Raw genomic sequence first — 21651 nt, 5'->3', positions numbered from 1 at the left:
AATCGATGGCTGTTTTGAACAGACGCACTAAATTATTATTTTCGTGGAAAAGATGTTGCAATTGGAAAACGATTGTCCTTTCAACGTTGGGAGAAATTTCGCAACGTGCATTCAATTCAGAATTTCTATCACTGATGAAGTACAATTGTAAAAATTTATGATTCTCGCCTGAGAATGGTAGAAGGGACCCTGCTCTATGATAAATTTGCCCTTTTACTTTGAAAGTAGACATAAATTGATCTGGATTTTCGATTTGGGCTCCAAACGACGTCATTTGGAAACATGAGTTATATTTTCTGATTTGTGACAAAAAACGCTTAGATTCTGACGTAGTTCCAGTAAGGAAAGTCTTCAATGGCTCTGGTGGTGCAGCCAATAGAGGAAGTTAAACTTTTCCTGAGGCGCAACACATTCCCATTGTTTCACCATTGAATTTCAAGGCCTTGCAACAGGGACAAATTTTAGACTTAGTCCCGATTTGAACACATCTACTCAAGCTATAATCATCGACTGGGCTGTACCTGAATGCCAGGCGATAACTTTCAGGTTGCTCTGATTCCTCGGCACGCTTTCTTTTCTTACTTTCTCTATCAGCAGCAAGCCTGATTTCTTGCTGTTCTTGTGATTCCTCGGCACGCCTTCTTTTTTCACTTTCTCTTTTAGCAGCTAGTCTGGTTTCATGTTGCTCTGGTAGTTCCTCGGCATGCCTTCTTTTTTCACTTTCTCTTTTAGCAGAAAGTCTGGTTTCATGTTGCTCTGGTAGTTCCTCGGCACGCCTTCTTTTTTCACTTTCTCTTTTAGCAGCAAGTCTGGTTTCGCGTTGCTCTGGTAGTTCTTCAGCACGCTTTCTGTTGTTTCTTTCTCTATCAGCCTCAAGCCTGTTTCCTTGCTGTTCTTTTGATTCCTCGGCACGCTTTCTTTTCTTACTTTCTCTATCAGCCTCAAGCCTGTTTCCTTGCTGTTCTTTTGATTCCTCGGCACGCTTTCTTTTCTTACTTTCTCTGTCAGCAGCAAGTTTTTTGGCATAGACTCTTTGAGCATCTTCCTCGGCTGTTGCCATTGTAAGTTCATCAGTCATTTTACAGTTAAACATTAATAGATTTCTACGTGAACGCATGTCTTAAATATCATTAATGACGTCACCGTCATAACAAAAATGACGACAACTAACTTCATGACGTCAGTCAACACACAAACATGACGTCACCCGACATACAGACCCACACATCCACAGACAACTTATTTATATATATATATATATATATATATATATATATATATATATATATATATATATATATATATATATATATATATATATATATATATATATATCGGCTCTCGCTAATACCAAAAAACTGCAGAACTTTTCAATGAAGGTCTTTTTGATCAAAAATCAAATTCCAATTCTTCCTCATTTTTCTAGACGTATACGGTTGTGCAAGTTTCCACATTCAGTTTTCATTTCCACTGTTCTTGGTAATTTAAGTCTGCTTTTTTTCTGTATTGGCTGATTATGTGACTGTGATTTTTGTATTTAATTTATATCGGTAATATTGGTAATTGTGTATATAGACACTTTTTTTCACGGTGGACTTCTTAGGACTGTTTAATGGTAACTATTACATGAGTAATTAATAAATAATAGAAATTTTTTTTCTAATGCTTCCTTAAGGCTTTCTGGAAAACGGTTGTGAGAAGTTAGATCAGAAAGACAATGTATAAAGTTTGAGAAGTTCAATCAGGATTTCGGTACAACAAAGGTGCTTGTGAAGAACCAACTAACACTGACTATGGGTATTAGGCGTTTAAGACCAAATATAATAGATATGAGGGGCTATAGAAACTGTAACAAGGGTTGGGTACCTTGAGATACAACTGTCTACTATTTGAAACACTTCGATTAATCACAATTATTAGAAATTAATAAAAATAAAACAAAGGGGAAGGCGGAGTCCCGCTAGAGAGAATTCATATCCATCTTTTTCACCCAGAGTTCTGCCGCATATACTGGATCAATTTTTTTTATCGCATATAAATCATTATCTTATTCTGATCTTGTTTAAGTTTGACCTGACCATGCTTTTTTTTCTTATTCCTAGCGTAATAATAGATAATAGAAAAAAATTCTAGTAAATGTACGACTCATAGTATACAAACCTTTAATTCATACTTCTGGTATCTCAACAACAGATAGAGTTAACACTTGCTGGGCGAGCTTATGGGTGTCTTGGATATGGTCTAAAGAGGGCTGTCCAAAATGTTTCGGTGTGAAAACTGTTACGGCTTACGGTTAGACAAAAGAGACTGTCGTCCCCACTAAGTCAAAGAAGCGACAACAACGGAACTCCTTCAGATCTGTCCCCATGTGGTGATTCTAGTTACCCCCCTCGAAATGTGAATAGCCACTTAAAATTTGCATTCTTCACTTATGTACTAGTTAAAAAAAAGACCAAATAAACTAAAACATATCAGTTCTGGATCTGTGTTTTTTTACCTGTCTGTTAAGGCCTTAAACCAAACTATAGCAATAGGGCTCAGGGTTCTGCTATTCTGAATAGAATAATTTAGTTTCTTGACGCTTAAAAAATAGTGTACTTAACTAGGTGTTTACTTTTTTATGCCTCAAATAGGAGACTGAACTAGACTTTTCAGCTACCAAGTTTTAACATGCGTACTTTTGTTGGGCAAATTTTCAAGATGTCCTCTTAGTCCTTGTCGTATCCGTTTGTATTATTTTAGGACTTTGTGAGCAAGAAATCTATGACTGATTTTGGTCCTATGGCGTTAATCGAGGCCCGAATGGAAGACGATGATGAAATTCGCAATATTAGTCTCCCAGGTGTAAGGAAAGGAGATATGGCAGTGAGGAAACTTAAACCAGAAGTCAGAGTTCAATGTGTTCGGTTTTCTCCAACAGGTAAAACAATAGAGTATGAGAAATTGAGGAAAAAGAAACTAAAGCTTATGTCTGAAATTAAAACCAACATCGTCTAGCGATGCCGAGCTGTATCATAAACTTAATTATGAAAAGCATACAGAAATGTTAGTTGTAATCCCTCTCCTTCCTTTTTTGCTCGCTTTACATGAGCGAGAAAAATGATACATGAAACTGATAGAACCACTTGCCAAGAATAACCGACATATTTGTATACATTTTCCTTAAAGTAGTCTATACTCAGCACAACCCTTTGGTGTTAAAGTGGATTTGTTGCTCTGCTTGGCAATACGGGGTCCAGGGTTCGAATCCAGCAGCCGAAAGGGGGGTGGTTTTCAATCTGTCGCCGTAGAAATACCCCGCAACTGAAACTACGATTTGGCGCCCTTTGTATTTACTAAGCTAACCCTAACTTATTATCCTTGACAAATAGGCTTGGACAAAAGCTTTTGCCTATTCTCAGAGAATTTGAGGGAAGATCCAAATAATTAGAAAAATAAGTGATAGGAATAGTTACAGTTAATAATTGAAGGACCCGTCTGAATCTTCATTGCATCGACCTATAACTGTTTCAAGCGTTTTTTCTAAGGTTTTTGAGTTAATAACCTACGTTCTCTCTATTATATGCCTCCTCACCAGTTTGGTTTCCAGCCTAAGCTTGGCTGCTTCCATGCTCTAAAATGTCTGTGCAATTTGTTGATCGATACAGATAAATCCGGTGGTTCTCTAGCACTTGGAAGATACGATATTAGTAAAGCATTCGATTCGTTGTTGAATCCCCAAGCAATGAATGAGCTTTTGATCCTTGGTGTATCGCTATACTTAGTTAGACCTCTTCTGTACATGTACCGCCATATGACAGCAAAAATACGTATACCTGGAAGCAATTTGGTGACTGATGGGTATATACCAATTCATATCGGGGTTAAGCAGGGTGCGGTCACTTTTCCCACGGTTTATAATAATGCAACACTTCCAGCTCAGTGCCAACTTTCTTGGTGCTGTATATATAAAGTTACTGATTTGTCGATATTATGTTAGGCAGACGACGTTTTCAATATTAGTAGGACTACCAACGGGCTCGAAAAATGCTTTTAGAAATGTCTAAAAACTACAGTGATATTTGGCTTTCCCTAAATGCTGAAAAATGTGATGTTTTGATTTTTAATGAATTAGATATGACTAGATCAGATGATATATCTATAGATCTGAATCGTAGAGAAGGAAAGCCTTGTGTTAAGTTGAATTATCTTGGCCCTCCTATTGGAAAATATCTGAAGAAAACTAGGCTATTGATGCTAGAAAGTATGGAAACTAAAATCTGTCGTGCAATTGTTAGTTCTCAGTTTCATCTGAACAGAGCCCATTTTGCGAAGATTTACAATAGTGTCGTCCTGCCACATATTCTGTATTTAGTACCATTTAACCCTATATTTAGTGAATATGACCATCTTAGGATGAAGCGCGTTTTCTTCAAATTTGCTAAGTTTCTTTTGCGAGTTCCTCCGTGGACCCGCATCAACTGTTTGATGAAAAAATAAAAAATATGGCTTATCTGACCCGTGTGCTACGTTAGCTGAGCTGAATGTACACATGTGCAATAAGCAAACCGGCCACGAATGGCAAAATGTTGTTTTTTAACGTGGAATTGTTTTTGTTTGTATTTTAGAATATAGTTACGATATGTTGTTTTCTCTTTCTTTTCAACTTACTCCATCACTCCATTATTTTGTATGGTGGGTTATAAATACATGCATACATACATACATAATAAGGGTAATTTCAAGAGACTAAACAAGCGCGAAACAAAAGTAATTTTGTTCATAACAGCTCAGTATTTCTGGAATATTTTCTTTTTCATCAAGACTTCTTAAAAAGTGTGCTAAACTGAAATTTTTTGGAATGCACTAATAGCAAATTGACGAATGTCTGATATTTGATAGTCAATTAGAATAAGATTTGCTGCTTTAGAATTACCTTCTCTTAGAAACAATAGTTAACTTAAAAAATTCCATTTATCCTTAAAATTCTCCTTTATAGATCATCACTGTTACGCCTAAAGTAATTTCTTAGACCAGACTTGCTAATCATGATAAAAAAGCAGAAAAAAAAAACATGAGAGTATCCGGAGGCAGTGAAAAAAGGAAGAATACAATATAAATATTTCAGCAAAGGGCTCCGCTTAATTATCTTCAGTATAGAATTAAGAATAAAGAAAAAAAAAATACAGTCTGTATTCTGACTTTATCTGTATTTGCATTTACTTTTACTGTTAATTCTACTCTGAGGTAGATAGTATTTTGAAGTTAATAAGGAAAACAAATTCTTTTTTTCGCTGTTACGATTTCCTTTGAAAAAATATTCCACTTGCAAGCCGATTAGCTTACCATATCACTGTTTAGCCTGGCACGTCGCTGATCAAGTTTTGGAATTGCCATTATAAAAAAAAAGCCCACCGGTGGTGATTTGCCGCCAATCCAAAGGTATGGTATAGTAGTGAATCTTGAAGCTCAGTGAGGAAAGTGATACCTCATTTAGCTGCTCTAATTTCTTACCATGAGCTCAATCAGCTAAAAAGTTATTAACTCCTCTGTGCCATCACGCAAATTAGTTCCAACTACATGATATGTATAATACCATCCTCAGTCTTTTTATTATTTAATTCTTGACTCTCTTTTTCTTCGTTACGATTTTCGCTCTAAGCTAAAGGTTACATTTGACATATTTGGCATATAATCTAGTGATCCTATTCCAGCATTGGGGTATCCAAAATCTTTTCCATAAGCAAGAAAAGGAACTCAATTAGGAGGAAAAATTCTCAAAGGGAAAACGAGCAGAATAGTGTAGGTCTGTATGACCAAAGTGGTATTAAAGCCTCCTCCCTTTAAGAGCAGCATAGCAAACAGGTTATTGCTAAATACTACCGAAGATTAAAAGTGTCAGATACGAACTTTATGTGTGACTGCAACAATGTATGATAGCAACTAATAATAAATTCTTAATATAACGAAAGGAAGGAATTTTTTACAACTAGTAAAACCCCAGGATCACTGTAGAGAATAGGAATATGAAGACCTTTCAGCTTTTGCGCCACACACCTAGGGCCGTATCTTTGACGCTTCTAGGCCCTAGCGTTATTGCGAGATTTTCGGGGAAATCCCCCCAAAAATTCGGGGATAGTGGAAGCACTGAACAGAACGCAACTGAACGGAACAAACTTAATGAAAGAGAGAGGTGATGCCGAACTCTCAGCTGCCATATTTGGGAGACATCTGACAGTTTCTAAGTGGCCTCGGAATTCCTGTGTTGTTTTAAAATCACTTGCGGCGGCAAAGTGCACCTGGCACTTTGACGATAAGTTACATCAGTCAAGTTTTGTTAAGAAAAAAGGCACTCAGCAATGATTTATTGCGCCCCTTGGGATTTTGTGCCCCCTAGGTCCGGGCCTAGTGGGCCTATTAGTAAATCCTGGTCTGCACACATCTCCGCGTAGATATGCATCGAAACCAGGGGTGTGGGGTTGAGTTGCAGGCCCGTGACTTTGGGGTTTCGAAGTATTTAAAAGTCAATTGAATTTGACTCTGCAAACTTGAATATCAAGTTGAAAAGGTTCTAACTGTTCTAACTGTTCAGGCTATACATGCATATGAATTAATTCGAAAATCCTTTAAGTTAAAAAAAAGAATTTAAGCTTTAGTTCAAGAAATTCGAAAAAAAGTTTAAATTTTCCGTTCTCAAATATATTTTCAGTGTAAACTAATGAGTACACGCCCTTCTAATTTTGGTTTGATTCCAGATGCGGCGCGGTTGGGTAATAGGTTTGCTTCCTCTCTGACCCTGCAGCTGTAACGTCGATACGATTCCCTGTGCACCGTCAATAACTCTGGAGCATCTTTATCCTTTAGGGCGTATTTCGTTAGATTCAATCTGTATTGTTGTGCATTTTTGTATAAATGGACTGGGGCAATAAAAAGTGTGTCATGGGAAATGCCCTGTTTTTTTTCCTTCTTTTGGCTAAAACACATTTAAAAAAGAATATTTTACCTTGTATTCTGGTAAATGTGTTACCGGACGTGTCAATCTTTTTTAAAATTTTAAATAAAATCTGTGTTCAGGTAGGTGCTCGTGTTTTTGGAATATGTTTTATGATTTTTTTATTCTGGGGGAGGGGGCAAGATATCTCCCCCCTCCCCATGATAATACGTCAACACTAAATTATTATTTATTGTTTCAAATCGGAATCTTCTATTTCTCACTTATGAAAGAGACAGTGTCGTGCCATTAGCTACGTCCGAAGAAGCAAGGCTGGATGTGAATATATATTTTATTTTACAAATATAATCATAATCTTTTACTTATAACCTTCCCTAACTTTGTCTCGCAGGAAGAAGTTTTGGAGCATGTACGACAGAAGGTCTTCTCATTTATTCTTTGGACAGCACTAGCCTATTTGACCCTTTTGCATTAACAGAAAATATCACACCGCAAACCATTCGAACAAATTTAAGGGAAAAGGAATATTCCGCAGGTAATTCATACTTTATCAATTTTATTGAGATGTCTTGTATTGGCCGCATATCTTTCCTATTTGTGGTGTTTTTTGTTTTGGTTAACTCCGTCACCCTGTTGCCACATCAAGGTAAACTCTTGCCTACATCTCTTTGGTATGGAGTTTCAAATTTTCTTCTCTTGTGTGATAGGACTAAGAAAACGTTTTATTTTGCCTTGTTTTGTACAAATCTTATGCTCGGGTCTCATTATTGTCACCCTTGTCTCTAAGATCAAAATTACATACGACGACAGCACCAGTTATGTGTGCCGTTCGATACTTCTCTGGTTCAGCTGTGTTCAACTTTCAAGCATAAATTTGCGGTTGGCCTACGAGAGTTATGGTTTAAGGCACAATTTCTGGAAACCAGAAAACATGTAAGGTTGAAGCAGGGGTTTTGCTTAACGTTGGATGAATCTAGCAAAAGTTCTAAGACATAATATTAGGAGGTGAACGCTGGGAGCAAAATGACGTTGACACAACGTTTTCAAACTAATTTTTTGCCATTTTTATTTTCTGCAGTTGCCATATGAGTGTTACTTTAAACTTAAAAAAAAATATCGTTAATAAATTTTGGCTTTTTTATCGACTAATGAGACTATAATGTGGCTTAGGCATTAGTCATTGGCCAATATGCAAATAGGACCAGAAAAAATGAATCCAACAAAACCTGCCAAAATTGTACCAGAAGAGACTACTACTACTGGCTACTCACTGCAGCACCAATCTGCCTGAGGCCAACACAGCTACGTATGCTCCTCTTCCATCCCAGTCGTTTCAAAGCCTCCCTCTTTGTACCCTCTCAAGAAATTCCTTTTTCCTGTAAATCTTTCCTACCGACATTCTACCACACCATTCGGGTTTGACCTGCTTTCCATTTGGCTCTAGACGGTTGGCTGACAAATATGATCTTTTGCAATCTATCATCCTCCATCCGCGGAACGGTTCTAGCCATCTCAGCGCCTCGCTCAATTTAGCCATAGAAAGCGGGATTATTGTTATTGTTTGGGATGCGGTCAGTCAGTCCGGTACCTAAAACAATCCGTAGGCATTTTCTCTGGAAAAGATCAGATAAATACTCCTCTGTTCTTTTGAGCGCCCACGCTTCACAACCATACTTGACCAATAAAAGAAAAATGTTGAATATTTCAAGGGCTCGCATTCGACATGAATGGGTATTAAAATTTGACGAATTTTAGTGAAATAAGTCATTTCAATAATTCCTGAATAAGGTCATTTACCCAAATTTCAACTTGAACTCTTTACTCAAGTTCACTGAAACCACTTTTTTGCTTTGTCTAAACTACTTATATATTTGAGTAAACTCTTTGCTTAAATTATCCTAAATTGAATTTCTTATGCTTGTTTTTCTCACCGAAAGTATTATGAATCAAAGTTATATGTGGAGTCCATTATACCTCCTACTGCATCGGCAAGTAACAATTAAAGTCTCAAATATTTTTTGCGCTTTTTGACACATTGGCGGATCCTGATATAATAATAATTTTCTTGAATGGTTTTGTTCGAGTTATCAACTATTTTTTTCTTCTTGTTAATATTCACTTATCATGCCAACCAAGGTAAACTTCTACTGACGTGAAATCACATGTTCTCGTAGGAAGACTAAAACCCTTAATGAAGGGTAGTATCCAGGACTCCTTTTTTTACCAAGAAATTTATGTTTGGGGAGTGGTCTAAAGGTTTTTTACCTCAAATTTTAAGACCGGTTTACGAGCTGGAGAATTTGTTTTTAGGTTTTTAAGAAAAGGGTCTTTTTAACTGAATGTTATAACAATTTTATGAGTCGGAGAAACATCTCGGTAGCTAGGGGTTTAGACCTGGATGCCTCCCCCTTCCCGTCAGGAGATACACCCCTGCCCTTATCATGTAAATCTTAGGAATTGGACTTGATGGTACAAGGAGAATATTTTCTTGGGTTATGTTGAACTTCTTTTAGGCAGCAACAGCCAATCAATTTTTATTAGTACCTTTGAGCATTCAATGTTCAATTACCTCTAAATCATCATCGCATAAAAGAAAATGTCTAATTTTTGCACCTTTTCTAATGACAAAAGTTAATGGTGCCAGGGAGCTAAAAATTTAGAGTATGACATGCCACTAGTCAATCATTTACAAGGAGTTTATCCTTTGTGTCTGTTGAACTTTGTATGCTGTTCCTGTTTCCTCTGTTTGTTCAAAGTTCACATGAGGAGTGACCTGGTGGCTCTTCATATTTTTAATGAACGATTGAGGATCGTCATTGCCCATTAATTTGATTGTTTTATTTATTGCCAGATCAGAAAAATGTCATGAAATTAAGAATAATCCCGCAGAATATGTTGAAAAACCGTTTAAAAACTATGAATAAGAACTGCCGATCTTAACGTAGCCATGTCGGACATTTAAGTGATATCTAATCGTACATCTTGAGTGAGTAGATCAAATTTCCAATAGCAAAAAAAAATACCTTTAAAAAAGTTCTAGGTAGTTTTTGTAACGGAAAGAAACATCTTGCCTAAGTCTTGGGTGCAGTATCGTCAATTCATGGAAATAGGGGGGGGGGGTGTCAAAAATATATTTTTCAAAATCGAATTTTGTTGTTTTTCTATTTCTTTTTTTCGATGAAAACACAAAAATTGTTTCAATTTCCTCTCCTCCTCTCTAAAATTCAAGAAATACACGTTTTGGTATATTTATTGAGAAATACACGTTTCGGTATATTATTGAAATATACCCTTTTTACTACCCTATTTTCATTGAAAAAAAAAACAACGAAAAACAAAAACGATATTACCTCCTAGATTTGAAAAAAATCCCCCCACCCAATATTTTCATAAATTGGCGCTACTGTATTCTAGGCCCTGAATTCTAGGGCTTAAGTGCTAATTTTATAACTGTCCCCTTTCTAAATATTATCTAACCATTTTTACAGCACTCATGATGAGTATACGACTGAATGATCCTCAGCTAATTTGTGAGGTTTATGAGAAAATTCCAATCAACTCGGCTAGTGTAATAGCTGAAAATATGCCAATAAACTATGTAGAAAAGTTATTAGCATTCATTGCCAGTCATCTAGAATCGTCAACTCACTTGGAATTCTCGGTGATATGGCTGAATGAATGTTTAAGACATCATGGTGAGAAGATTCGACCCGGTTGGCGTCCCCCTACGATGAAAATGATGGCTGTTTTAAGAGATCTACAGAAGGTATTATCTAAACGGGCCGATGATATTAGTAAAATGTAAGTAAAGTATATTAGAAAGTGATTTTCATGGTACGAAAATTTAACTTAAAAAGTGAGATAATTCTGATATTAGAAGAACATATTTAAAAGGGGAAGACCTGTTTTTTTTCTGTTGGTGCTAAAGTGAACGTATTATTGGATCAGGGTTTACGCTTCTATACTTGCCCAGCATCAAGAAACAATAATTAAACCGATTCAATGTTCTTTGAATAGCCAAGGGTCAGTTATGGCCAGATTCCCTTTAGTATTTTTAAATAATGGGCGAAATTGGCAAGGATGTATCCGAGACTTTTTTCGGGCGGGGGGGGGGGGGGGGTGGTGTTTTATTCGCTGATATCCCTCGACTTAATTAGTGTGTCTAACAATGATTCTTTTCTTATTAACAATTGTCAGACTTTCCCCATTTTCTTAAGAGCTTTCTAACTTTAAAAAATAAAAAAAAACATTGTTTGCCGTCTGTTCACTATTTTCCTGTTAAGTGGAAAAGGGATTGGCTACCAAAACTTCAGTCCCTTTTTATAAAGAGTTATGTAAATAATCAGTCAGTGATTATTGTTAAATTTATGTAAAGACTTCAGCAAGACAAAATAGAAACGACAGATACACTCCATTTTTTTAATAGGTCATGCTGCTGTAACATTTCAAGTGAAAATTTAATTAAATCTTGTATTCAAAATTAAACAAGGGTAGAAAATTATAAATAGGTAAATTTCCATGCTAAAAAACTAAATAAAAAAAAGAAATAATTCTCTTTGCATATAGAATAGTATCATATGAAAGGTGTAAAGACTGTAAAAAAAACTTTCCTGTATTCCTTTTAGTTTTGGTGGAATAGGCTTGGGAATGAGAATTGAGTATTTGCTTTCACTGAAAGGAAATCTTCTCATGGGAAGACGATGGCTTTAAATATTGAAATTTACTTGTCAGAATAGGACATTTGCTCTTTACTTTGAACAGACAATTTTTCTTAGACTTAGTGCTGATTATAATGGCATTCTTATAATAAGACTTAGTGGTTTTTATTATGACGTTCGTACTATAGCTAGATAGGTCAAATTTGTTGTAATTTGGTCATAGAATTTGGTAGCAGGAATTGGCTCCAAGAATCATTAAATTGTTGAAATATTATACTTCCAATATTTAAATCAAAACTCCAATTTAGCTCCAAATCCTCTTATTTACAATTGGATCGCCTAATAAACGCTGATAACGTTCCAGATTCCTATTCCTTACGTTCCAGATTCAAATATTAACCCATAAATATAGAACTGTTTCTATGTATGATTCAATAAAAAAAAAGTTTTTTAACTGAAATTCAAGGAGCGACATTAAAACTCAAAACGAACAGAAATTACTCCGTGTATGAAAGGGGCTTTCCCCTCCTCAACGTTCCGCTCTTTACGCTAAAGTTTGACTCTTTCTCTCAATTCTACTTTATAAAACAGTAAACAGTAAAAAATCTGATTCTTTTGGTGTATCTATTAGTATCAAAATTCCGTTTTTTAGAGTTTCGTTTACTATTGAGCCGGGTCGCTCCTTACTACAGTTCGGTTACCACGAACTGTTTGATACCATGCTGACTTCTTGCTATTTTCGCTTTTTTAAATATTTCTTTTAATAAGCTCCAAAAAAAGAATAGACATAAATGTGCTAAAAATTATGACTGAAATTTGTCGCATTTGCTGCTACAAAAAGTATCCACCGCTACTTTTGGGACATTTATCTCTGCATCAGCATGCTGTACGAAATGTCGTCTGAGAATAGAATAAAGTGAATTTAAACAAAATATGTATATTTTTCACACAATTTAGAAATTTTGTGCACATGGTTAGCGGTACTAACCCATTCTCTTTTCTATTGTTATCAGTTTATCATGCAGCACTAGGAGGCCGAGCTTTGCTTGTGAAAGGAACTATAGACATATAAACGATATTCAGTGAAACCCTCCTCCGGAAATGTATACCCCCCGTACTCTGATTTATGTAAGAAAAACTTCTGTGTAATTTTTATAGAATTTTTTTTTTCAAAGATACCAAAGGGAAGGTAATTTTCAAACTTCAGTAGTCAATTTTACCTTTGAATTGACATCCCTGGCAATTTTTAATTAATTTAAGGTTTTTGCCGCAATGATGCCAGAATTGTTCAGTTTACTAGATATTCTTCGTCAAGGAAGGCCCAACGGACAAGTTAATGTTTTAACTTTATTTTCTGGTACTTTCAAATTTGAAGTACGGTTACTATTTAAATGTGAGGAATATGTCATAATATAATGTTACAAAATCTGTGTTAATACTTTGACTTATTCTGTATCTTCACTTAGACAGCGCTATTGCGCTGCCTATGATTTTTGTTTGATTCACAGTTAACAACCTAATTTCACAAGCTAAGATAAACTAACCTAACTTTAACTTTTACCACCATAGCTTCCATAAGGCTGAAAAACTACTTGCATAAGGCAGTACTGTGGCAGAAAAATTACAATAATAATTTGTATACCAGGGGACCAAGCTCCGCCCGGTAACTATTGTTCTTTTAATAAAGCTGTTTGTAATAAGATAATTGCTTGTTTTTCGAATTTTTTTTAGATTGGTTGTGACCAGTAGCGGTTTTAGGTCTCATATTCTGGAGGGGGAAGGTACACCATACTTGAACTTGAATTGGACTCGATTGAACAAAAACGCTATGCCTAAGTTTTGTGCAAAAGAGACAGAGAGGCAACTCGTTATGTCTTCTTTGATAATAAAGAAAATGAGAAAAAGAAATAACGCTTCAATAACTTACACGGAGCACAGAGAGAAAAAAAAAGATCGAGTCACGGAGTATGGGATGGTATTTACAAAATAAACAAAAAAAAAATCAATAATATATTCAATCCCTACTACTGTAGGCAGAAAGAACAATCTCTTTAGATTTCTTTTTATGTGTGTATAGGGTGATGGTATATTTTATGTATAGAGCGGTTCACTTTTTGTGTATATAGAGTGATGGTAATTCATTTACTAATCAAATATTTTATGTTTATTTGCAATCTAGGGAGGTTGGTATCTTAAACGTAGTCTTGATCTCTCATTTTTAACAAACGAGAAAATAAACTTGTTCCTAGCTCTTGGTAAATGGCTATGCCTATTTTAAACCAAAATCATACTATTAAAAAAGGATCTTTACGTTGGATTTTTAAAAATCGTCCAAATTAAACATGGATTTTAACAGTGTCCAAATTAAGGTGAAAAAGTTATTGTAAATCAAGAAGACTCAGAAGCAAAAAAGATGTTTTAGTTTTAGATAATTTTTCTGTCTTCCTAGGGTGTGTTAAAAAATGGTCCAGGATTCTTATTGATTTATTTTGAGCAATTTGGAGACCTCGTAAATGTGAACGGGAAGAAAATATCCAGACGCATCCAAGACAATATTGAAAATAACATTCATGAAACATATAAGTTCTCATGATTTCAAACGGAAACCTTGATCTATGCAAACAACTGAGATTCCTTGACACCTTTGCTTTAAGTTTACTAATTTGCGCCTTGAAACAACAGAGTTGAATCTATGTAAATTACATCAATGCAATTTCCACATGGGAGTGGAAGAATATAAAATAAAAGGTATATAATATCAGATGTCATCAAAACTTTGGAGTGGTAGATGCCTCCCTTCTCTACCCAGACCTAGAACCGCCAGTTGTCATCACTTTGAGAAAATTCTTCGAGAGCCTTGATTAATTTTGCAAAAACACTTTTCATATGAACGACGTCAGAAATACCCAGATGTCCAATGCCCTAATGTAATGTGACCCTAATGTATTTACTTTCTTTGGCGAATAAATTGAAATGAAAGATGTTTTGTAAAAAAGATTAAAAGAAATTGTCTTTCTTTTCACCAAGTGAAGCTAGGTTATTCCAATTCAAGCCTTTTGAATGCTGAAAACTTATGTTTCCTTTTCTAGATGTGATTTTAATCGCTTCACAATGCAATATCTGCTGAATTTGAGCCGCTTGAAGAGCAGCAGATCAAAGAATATTGTGGAAGAAGAAATGTCCAGCGAAGAAGCAAGTGATAATGAAATGGAAATTTTATAGAATTTTTAATAATACTCCGAATTCCATTGGTTTAACCTTAACCTGAGATTTAGCTTTACTGGGCTCTGTCAAAAGTTACTTAGACGTGTCTGCTTTCATTAGTTCTTTCCAGGAATCTTTATCATTACGGTGTTGTTGTTTTGTCGACACTTAGACAAATAAAAACCACAACAGTACATAACACTCTTCAATTGAATACAAATAAGCCTCAAACCGTTTAGAGGGCTTGAAAAGCACGGGGTCACTGATCTTATTTTTTAATCCCTGATTAAGCACGTTATATTGTATGTATATGTGTATATCAAACAGTTCGTGGTAACGAACTGTAGTAAGGAGCGACCCGGCTCAATAGTAACCGAAACTCTAAAAAATAGAATTTTGATACCAATAGTTACATCAAAAGAATCGCATTTTAATGCTGATTTTAAATATATAAGTTTCATCAAGATTAGTTTTACCCATCAAAAGTTACGAGCCTGAGAAAATTTGCCTCATTTTAGAAAATAGGGGGAAACACCCCCTAAAGGTCATACAATCTTAACGAAAATCACACCATCAAATTCAGCGTATCAGAGAACCTTATTGTAGAAGTTTCAAGGTCCTATCTATAAAAATGTGGAATTTTGCATTTTTTGCCAGAATACAGATCTTGTTTGTTTGTTTTTTTGTTTTTTTTCCCAGGGGTGATCGTATCGACCCAGTGGTCCTAGAATCTTGCGAGAGGGCTCATTCTAACGGAAATGAAAAGTTCTAGTGCTCTTTTTAAGTGACCAAAAAATTGGAGGGCACCTAAGCCCCCTCCCACACCAATTATTTTCCCAAAGTCACCGGATCAAAATTCTGAGATAGCCATTTTATTCACCGTAGTCGAAAAACCTTACAACTATATCTTTGGGGGCGACTTACTCCCCCACAGTCCCCGTGGGAGGGGCTACAAGTTACAAACTTTGACCAGTGCTTACATATAGTAATGGTTATTTGGAAGAGTACGGACGTTTTCAGTGGGATTTTTAGGCTGGGGGGGTTGAGAAGAGGGAGATATGTTGGGGGAATTTTTCTTGGAGGAATTTGTCGTGGGGGAAGAAAATTTTCATGAAGGGAGCGCAGGATTTTCTAGCATTATTTAAAAAAAAAACAATTAAAAAATAAATATGAAAAAGTTTTTTCAGCTTAAAGTAAGGAGAAGCATTAAAACTTAAAACGAATAGAAATTATTACGCATATGATGGGCTCACCTCCTCCTAATACCCCGCTCTTTACGCTAAAGTATTTTTAGTAATTTCAACTATTTGTTCTACGGCTTTTGTGATTCAGGGGTCATTCTTAAGAAATTGGGACAAAATTTAAGCTTTAGTGTAAAGAGCGAGGTACTGACGAGGGGATGAACCCCCCCCCCTCATATACGTAATAAAACATGAGAATACAGATGTTCGTTACGTAAGCTAATTTGTAAGTTACGTATATCTTTTACTAATAAAAACATTCGTAAAAAAGTCAAAGTTTTCCCCAAAGTCACCGAATCAGAATTTTGAGATAGCCATTCTGTTTACTAATAAAAACATTCGTAAAAAATTAAAAGTTCTAGTAGCCTTTTTAAGTAACCAAAAAATCGAAGGGTAACTAGGCCTCCTGCCCCGCTCCTTTTTTCTCAAAATCATTCCATCAAAACTATGATGAAAGCCATTTAGCCAAAAAAATAAATATGCAAATTTCGTTTTAATTATTCATCTGCGGAAAGCCAAAATCAAAACATGCATTGATTCAAAAACGTTCAGAAATTAAATATAAAAATATTTTTATACTGATTCTGAATATATAAGTTTCATCAAGTCTACCCATCAAAAATTACGAGGCTGTGAAAATTTGTCTTATTTTCGAAAATAGGGGGAAACACCCCCTAAAAAGTCGTAGAATCTTAAATCACACCATCAGATTCATGGTATCAGAGAACCCTACTATCGAAGTTCCAAGCTCTTATCTGCAAAAATACGGAATTTTGTATTTTTCCCAGAAGTAAAATCCCGAATACATGTTTATTTATTTGTTTTTTCTCAGGGGTAATCGTATCGACCCAGTGGTCCTAGAATGTCGCGAGAGGGCTCATTCTAACGGAAATTAAAAGTTTTAGTGCCTTTTCTAAGTGACCAAAAATATTGGAGGACAACTAGGCTCCCTCCCACGCTCATTTTCCCCAAAGTCACCGAATCAGAATTTTGAGATAGTCATTCTGTTGAGAAACCTAATAATTATGTTTTTCGAGACGACCTCCTTCCCAGTCCCGGGGGAGGGGTTGCAAGTTACATACTTTGACCATTGTTTACATATAGTAATGGTTATTGGAAAATGTTCAGACGTTTTCAGGGGGACTTTTTCGCGTTAAAGGGGAGGAGGGAGGGGGCTACATGGGAGGATCTTTCCATGGAGGAATTTATCATGAGGGAAGAGAATTTCCATGAAGGGGCCCTAGGATTTTCTAGCATTATTTAAAAAAAAACAATGAGATAATAAATGAAAGAAAAAGGTTTTTTGAGCTGGAAGTAAGGCGCAGCATCAAAACCTAAAACGAACAGAAATTATTACGTATATAAGGGAGTTTGTCTCCTCCGCAATACCTCGCACTTTGCGCTAAAGTATTTTTAGTAATTTCAACTATTTATTCTACGGCCTTTGTGATTCAGGGTTTATTCTTAAAGAATTGGGACAAAATTCAAGCTTTATTGTAAAGAGCGAGGTATTGACGAGGGGGCGAACCCCCTTACGTACGTAACAAAAATTTTCAAATATAGAAGTTCGTTACGTAAGGAAATTCGCAACTTATGCATATTTATTACTAATAAAAACGTTCGTAAAAAAAAATTTAGCTGCCTTTTTAAGTAACCAACAATTGAAGGGCACTAGGCCTCCTCCTTCACCCCTTTTTTTTTATCAAAATCGTCCGATCAAAACTAAGAGAAAGCCATTTAGCCAAAAAAAATTAATCTACAAATTTCGTTTTAATTATTCATGTTCGGTGAGCCAAAATCAAAACATGCATTAATTCAAAAACATTCAGAAATTAAATAAAAAAACAAGTTTTTTTTAAATTGGAATTAAAGAGCGACATTAAAACTGAAAACGAACAGAAATTATTCTGTATATGAAATGTCCCCTCCTCAACGCCTCGCTCTTTATGCTAAAGTTTTTTATTGTTTTAAAAAGTAGAGTTGTGAGAAAAAGTCAAACTTTAGCATAAAGAGCAAGGTGTTGAGGAGGGGACAACCCCTTTCATACACGGAATAATTTCTGTTCGTTTTAAGTTTAGTGTTGCTCCTTAGTTGCAGTTAAAAAAAACTTGTTGTTTTTTATTTAATTGAGAAAAAGAAGTACTTACAACAGGAAACGAAAAAATAATGAGCCTTACTTGTTGTTCAGGGGACTTCTCATCACGATGAGCCTTTTCTTAAAGCTAATTAGAAAGAAATACTAAAAAAAAATTTAGTCAAAAACAAAAAATTATTTACAAAACGAAAGTTGTTTTGAGTCAGATAGAAACAGATATAAAAATAAATTCAGACAAAGAGAAAATTGGAAAAAAGAAAAAAACTGTAAATACTTGAAGATACATCTTTGCGAAACGCAGGATTGAACCGGGAGGGAACCGCTCATCACTGTTGTCCATCACTGATAAGGATTAGTAATCGAGCAGGGTATTTTTATTTGTACCAAGATCAACAAACACAAAATATCATGTGCTTAATCAAGGCTCAATAATAAGATTAGTGACCCCGTGCCTTTCTAGCCCTCTAATCAGTTTGAGGATTATTTGTATTTAATTGAAGAATGTTACGTATCGTTGTGATTTTTATTTGTCTAAATGTCAACAAAAAAACAACAACATCATAATGATAAAGATTATTGGAAAGAGCTAATGAAAGTAGACGCATTGTTCATGATATAATACTATGAATTCCTGGAAGTTGCAACAATTTTTATTCTTCAGCGTTGTGGATATAAGATGAAAATGTTGAAATGTACTTTGTTTTCAGTTAAGTGAAAATGACGCTCTGGTCTACTCCTGCTTGTTATAATTTCTTTAAGTTCTGAAGTTGATTTGATCATTCATTTCATTTTATGATTCATTTATGCCGGTATCTGATATCCTTACGTTTAATGTGATTATTCATTTTAGTTTCTATTCGTTTCAGATTTCACTTTTTACTCTCATAGTAGTTTCTGTTCGTTAAGTTTGAGGTGTTGTATGACTATTTCTGCTCAGCTTAGGTTTTAACACGGCTCTTTACTTTTCTTTTAAGAAAAATTAATTTTATGGTTACATTTTTTATCAAATTAATTTCTGCTCGTTTTTATTTCAATATTTTTATTATCTAAAATGTTAGATTTTGTTTTAAAATATGGACAAAACGGGAAAATCTCGATTAAGAGCAGTTTTTTGCGCAAAGAATTTTTAATTATAGTTTGGTTACAGAATTTCAGGTTTATTGGGAGGGGGATTATTATTCATTTGAGTCAAAAATGTACATAAGTTTTGGCCTTTTATAGGGCTGGAGCCATTCTAGCCCCTGTCCAGTGGATACCCTTGAATATACTTGTATTTTAATGCATTGTTTTAATTAAACAATCGTTTTATGTTGTGCTTTGTCCTAACAGTTCGTTTGCTTAAATAAATGCAGGTTGAGGTCATTTACTAAAAAGAGTTCTGTTTCGTTGTTTGAAAAAAAAAGCGTCTAGAAACAGTACAACAAGACTTGTCTTAATTTTTTTTTTCAACTGAGTTTCTCTTGGTCTTGGACTCTAGTTCGGCATTGTGGAGTGACATGCATGAGAGGTGTAGCATAAGTGGGAGACAGTAACAACGGCTATCAAATGGGTAAAATTAACCTTGACCTGATGCCCACTGAATTGGATAATCTGTCTTGGCTTTTTCTACAATTGGCCACGACTTGACTTTTCCCACAACTATTCCCTTTTCAATTCAAATTCTTATCAAAGGACATTTCAGGAGGAAAAGTCATTTTAAGATTCAAAACTCTTTTACAGTGGTAACATGGCCCTGGTTTATGAAGCCACCCTCGGTGATGCATCCGATCCGTCAAATTTAGAACTGTCTAAAAGAACATGAAGCCATTGCTGTTTCTATTGTACAGACAATGGGGAAGAATAATACATGTGCAGCTATGTCAAATCTCATTAAGACAACAAACAGATATATTTCAAGGTTGCATACACATGCTATCCCATGTCGTTATCAGCAGTGTATGGCAAAGCTGTTCCATAGGAATTAAAACTGCGTATTCAAGAAGTATGTCGTTATCGACAAAAAGGCACTGAGGGAGCACGATTTACCCCGATCCTTCGGAACGTAATTTTAGGGGATGGGTCCACAACCCATTTAATTCATTCTAACAGCGATGATACGACTTCACAGAGCTGAAGCTGTTGATGATGCATGATTAAAGGAAAGCCTTTCATAGAAAGTAATAACTATGTCATGGGAAAAAATGGTCAGTTTTGATTTAGTGTAGAAAAAGTTTGAAACTGGCTAAGAGTACTAAACTCAAGGTAGTTTTTTAGACTCCTACAACTTTTCCCCCAATTCCTATATATAAACTAATTGAAATTTACACCATTAAAATCCCTAGGCAACACAGAAGAGAAAATAGAAAAAATATTGATTCCAACAAAACAAAGAAAAACAAAAAATAAATAAAATAAAAAAACGATTCGATTGTGGTTATATATATATGATTGAATTTATATTGCAAATTTTTAGCATAAAGAAACCTTGAAGTACCAAGGACAGTAAAATGAAATTTTTTTTTTTTAATTGATCAAGTGAAAACTTTCACAACCATATACATCTTCGAAAATGAAGAAGCCCCGGAACCTCAATATTTAATGAAAAATGATTCCATTTGCCATTATGCAGACTTAATGCATAACAGGCACCAAGATTGAAAATAAGGAACGCGTGTAAAAAATCAGCAGAAAATGAGCGAAAAAAATATATCCTCATAATCATAGAAAACACAACTTTCCTTATTTCTTTTGCAAAAGACAAACACTCCCATTAGTCGGCAGTAAAATTGAAAAAAAAAACAAGAGCCAAGAGCTCATATGGCGCTTGTAACGAGGTCGGAAGAGCCAAGAGCAAAGAGCTTCTTCCCACCAAGTGTCATTACGATCTCTCCACTCTAAGTGTCTTACAAGATTTCCGGTTTCCCCCCTTCAGCTCCCCCTAATGTCACTGGATCCGGTCGGGATTTAAAATAAGAACTCTGAGACTAGAGGTCCTTCTAAATATCAAATTTTATTAAGATCCGATCGCCCGTTCGTAAGTTAAAAATACCTCTTTTTTCTAATTTTTCCGAATTAACCGTCCCTCCACCCCCCTTCAGATGGTCAAATCGGGGAAATGACTATTTCTAATTTAACGCCCACCAAATTTCATCGTCCTAGCTTATCTGGATGTGCCCAAACTAGCAAAACCGGGACCGACAGAAATCGCGATCACTATGTCACTTGGTAAATACCAAGTGCCATAACTAGTGATTGAATGAGTAATCAACTTTAAAAACTTCTGACTTACCAGCAATAAAAATCTCAGAGAGACCAGTTATTAATTTATTGAAATTATATTATCCTTTTAATGTTTCTAATTGTATGCACATGTGAATAGAATCCTTATATCCTTCTCATTCTGACAGTAACAGTTTCATTATTTAATATGTTATGTAAAGCACAAATATTAAATTCGATAAATTCCAAGATGAAAGTCTAGATCTCACGCATATTCAATGTCATAAAAGCATTCATCCAAAGATAAAAGCTTACCTTGAGGGT

At 35.2% G+C, this 21651-nt stretch overlaps 1 protein-coding gene across 1 annotated transcript in view; it reads left to right on the top strand.

Moving 5' to 3' along the window:
- The window catches only part of LOC136025190 (periodic tryptophan protein 2 homolog), a 59537-nt gene extending 44697 nt beyond the window's left edge, over positions 1–14840 (top strand). The window contains exons 15-18 of the mRNA XM_065700986.1: positions 2743–2920; positions 7323–7466; positions 10420–10732; positions 14679–14840. Of these exons, the coding sequence (XP_065557058.1) occupies positions 2743–2920; positions 7323–7466; positions 10420–10732; positions 14679–14811 (768 nt within the window). The 3' untranslated portion in view covers positions 14812–14840. The remainder of the gene's footprint in view (positions 1–2742; positions 2921–7322; positions 7467–10419; positions 10733–14678) is intronic.
- Positions 14841–21651: the final 6811 nt, after the last annotated feature.

Source organism: Artemia franciscana, chromosome 3, assembly GCF_032884065.1.
Source record: "Artemia franciscana chromosome 3, ASM3288406v1, whole genome shotgun sequence".
Taxonomy (NCBI): Eukaryota; Metazoa; Arthropoda; class Branchiopoda; order Anostraca; family Artemiidae; genus Artemia; species Artemia franciscana.
Note: the sequence above shows the minus strand (reverse complement) of the source record. Positions and strands in the feature narration are given on the sequence as shown.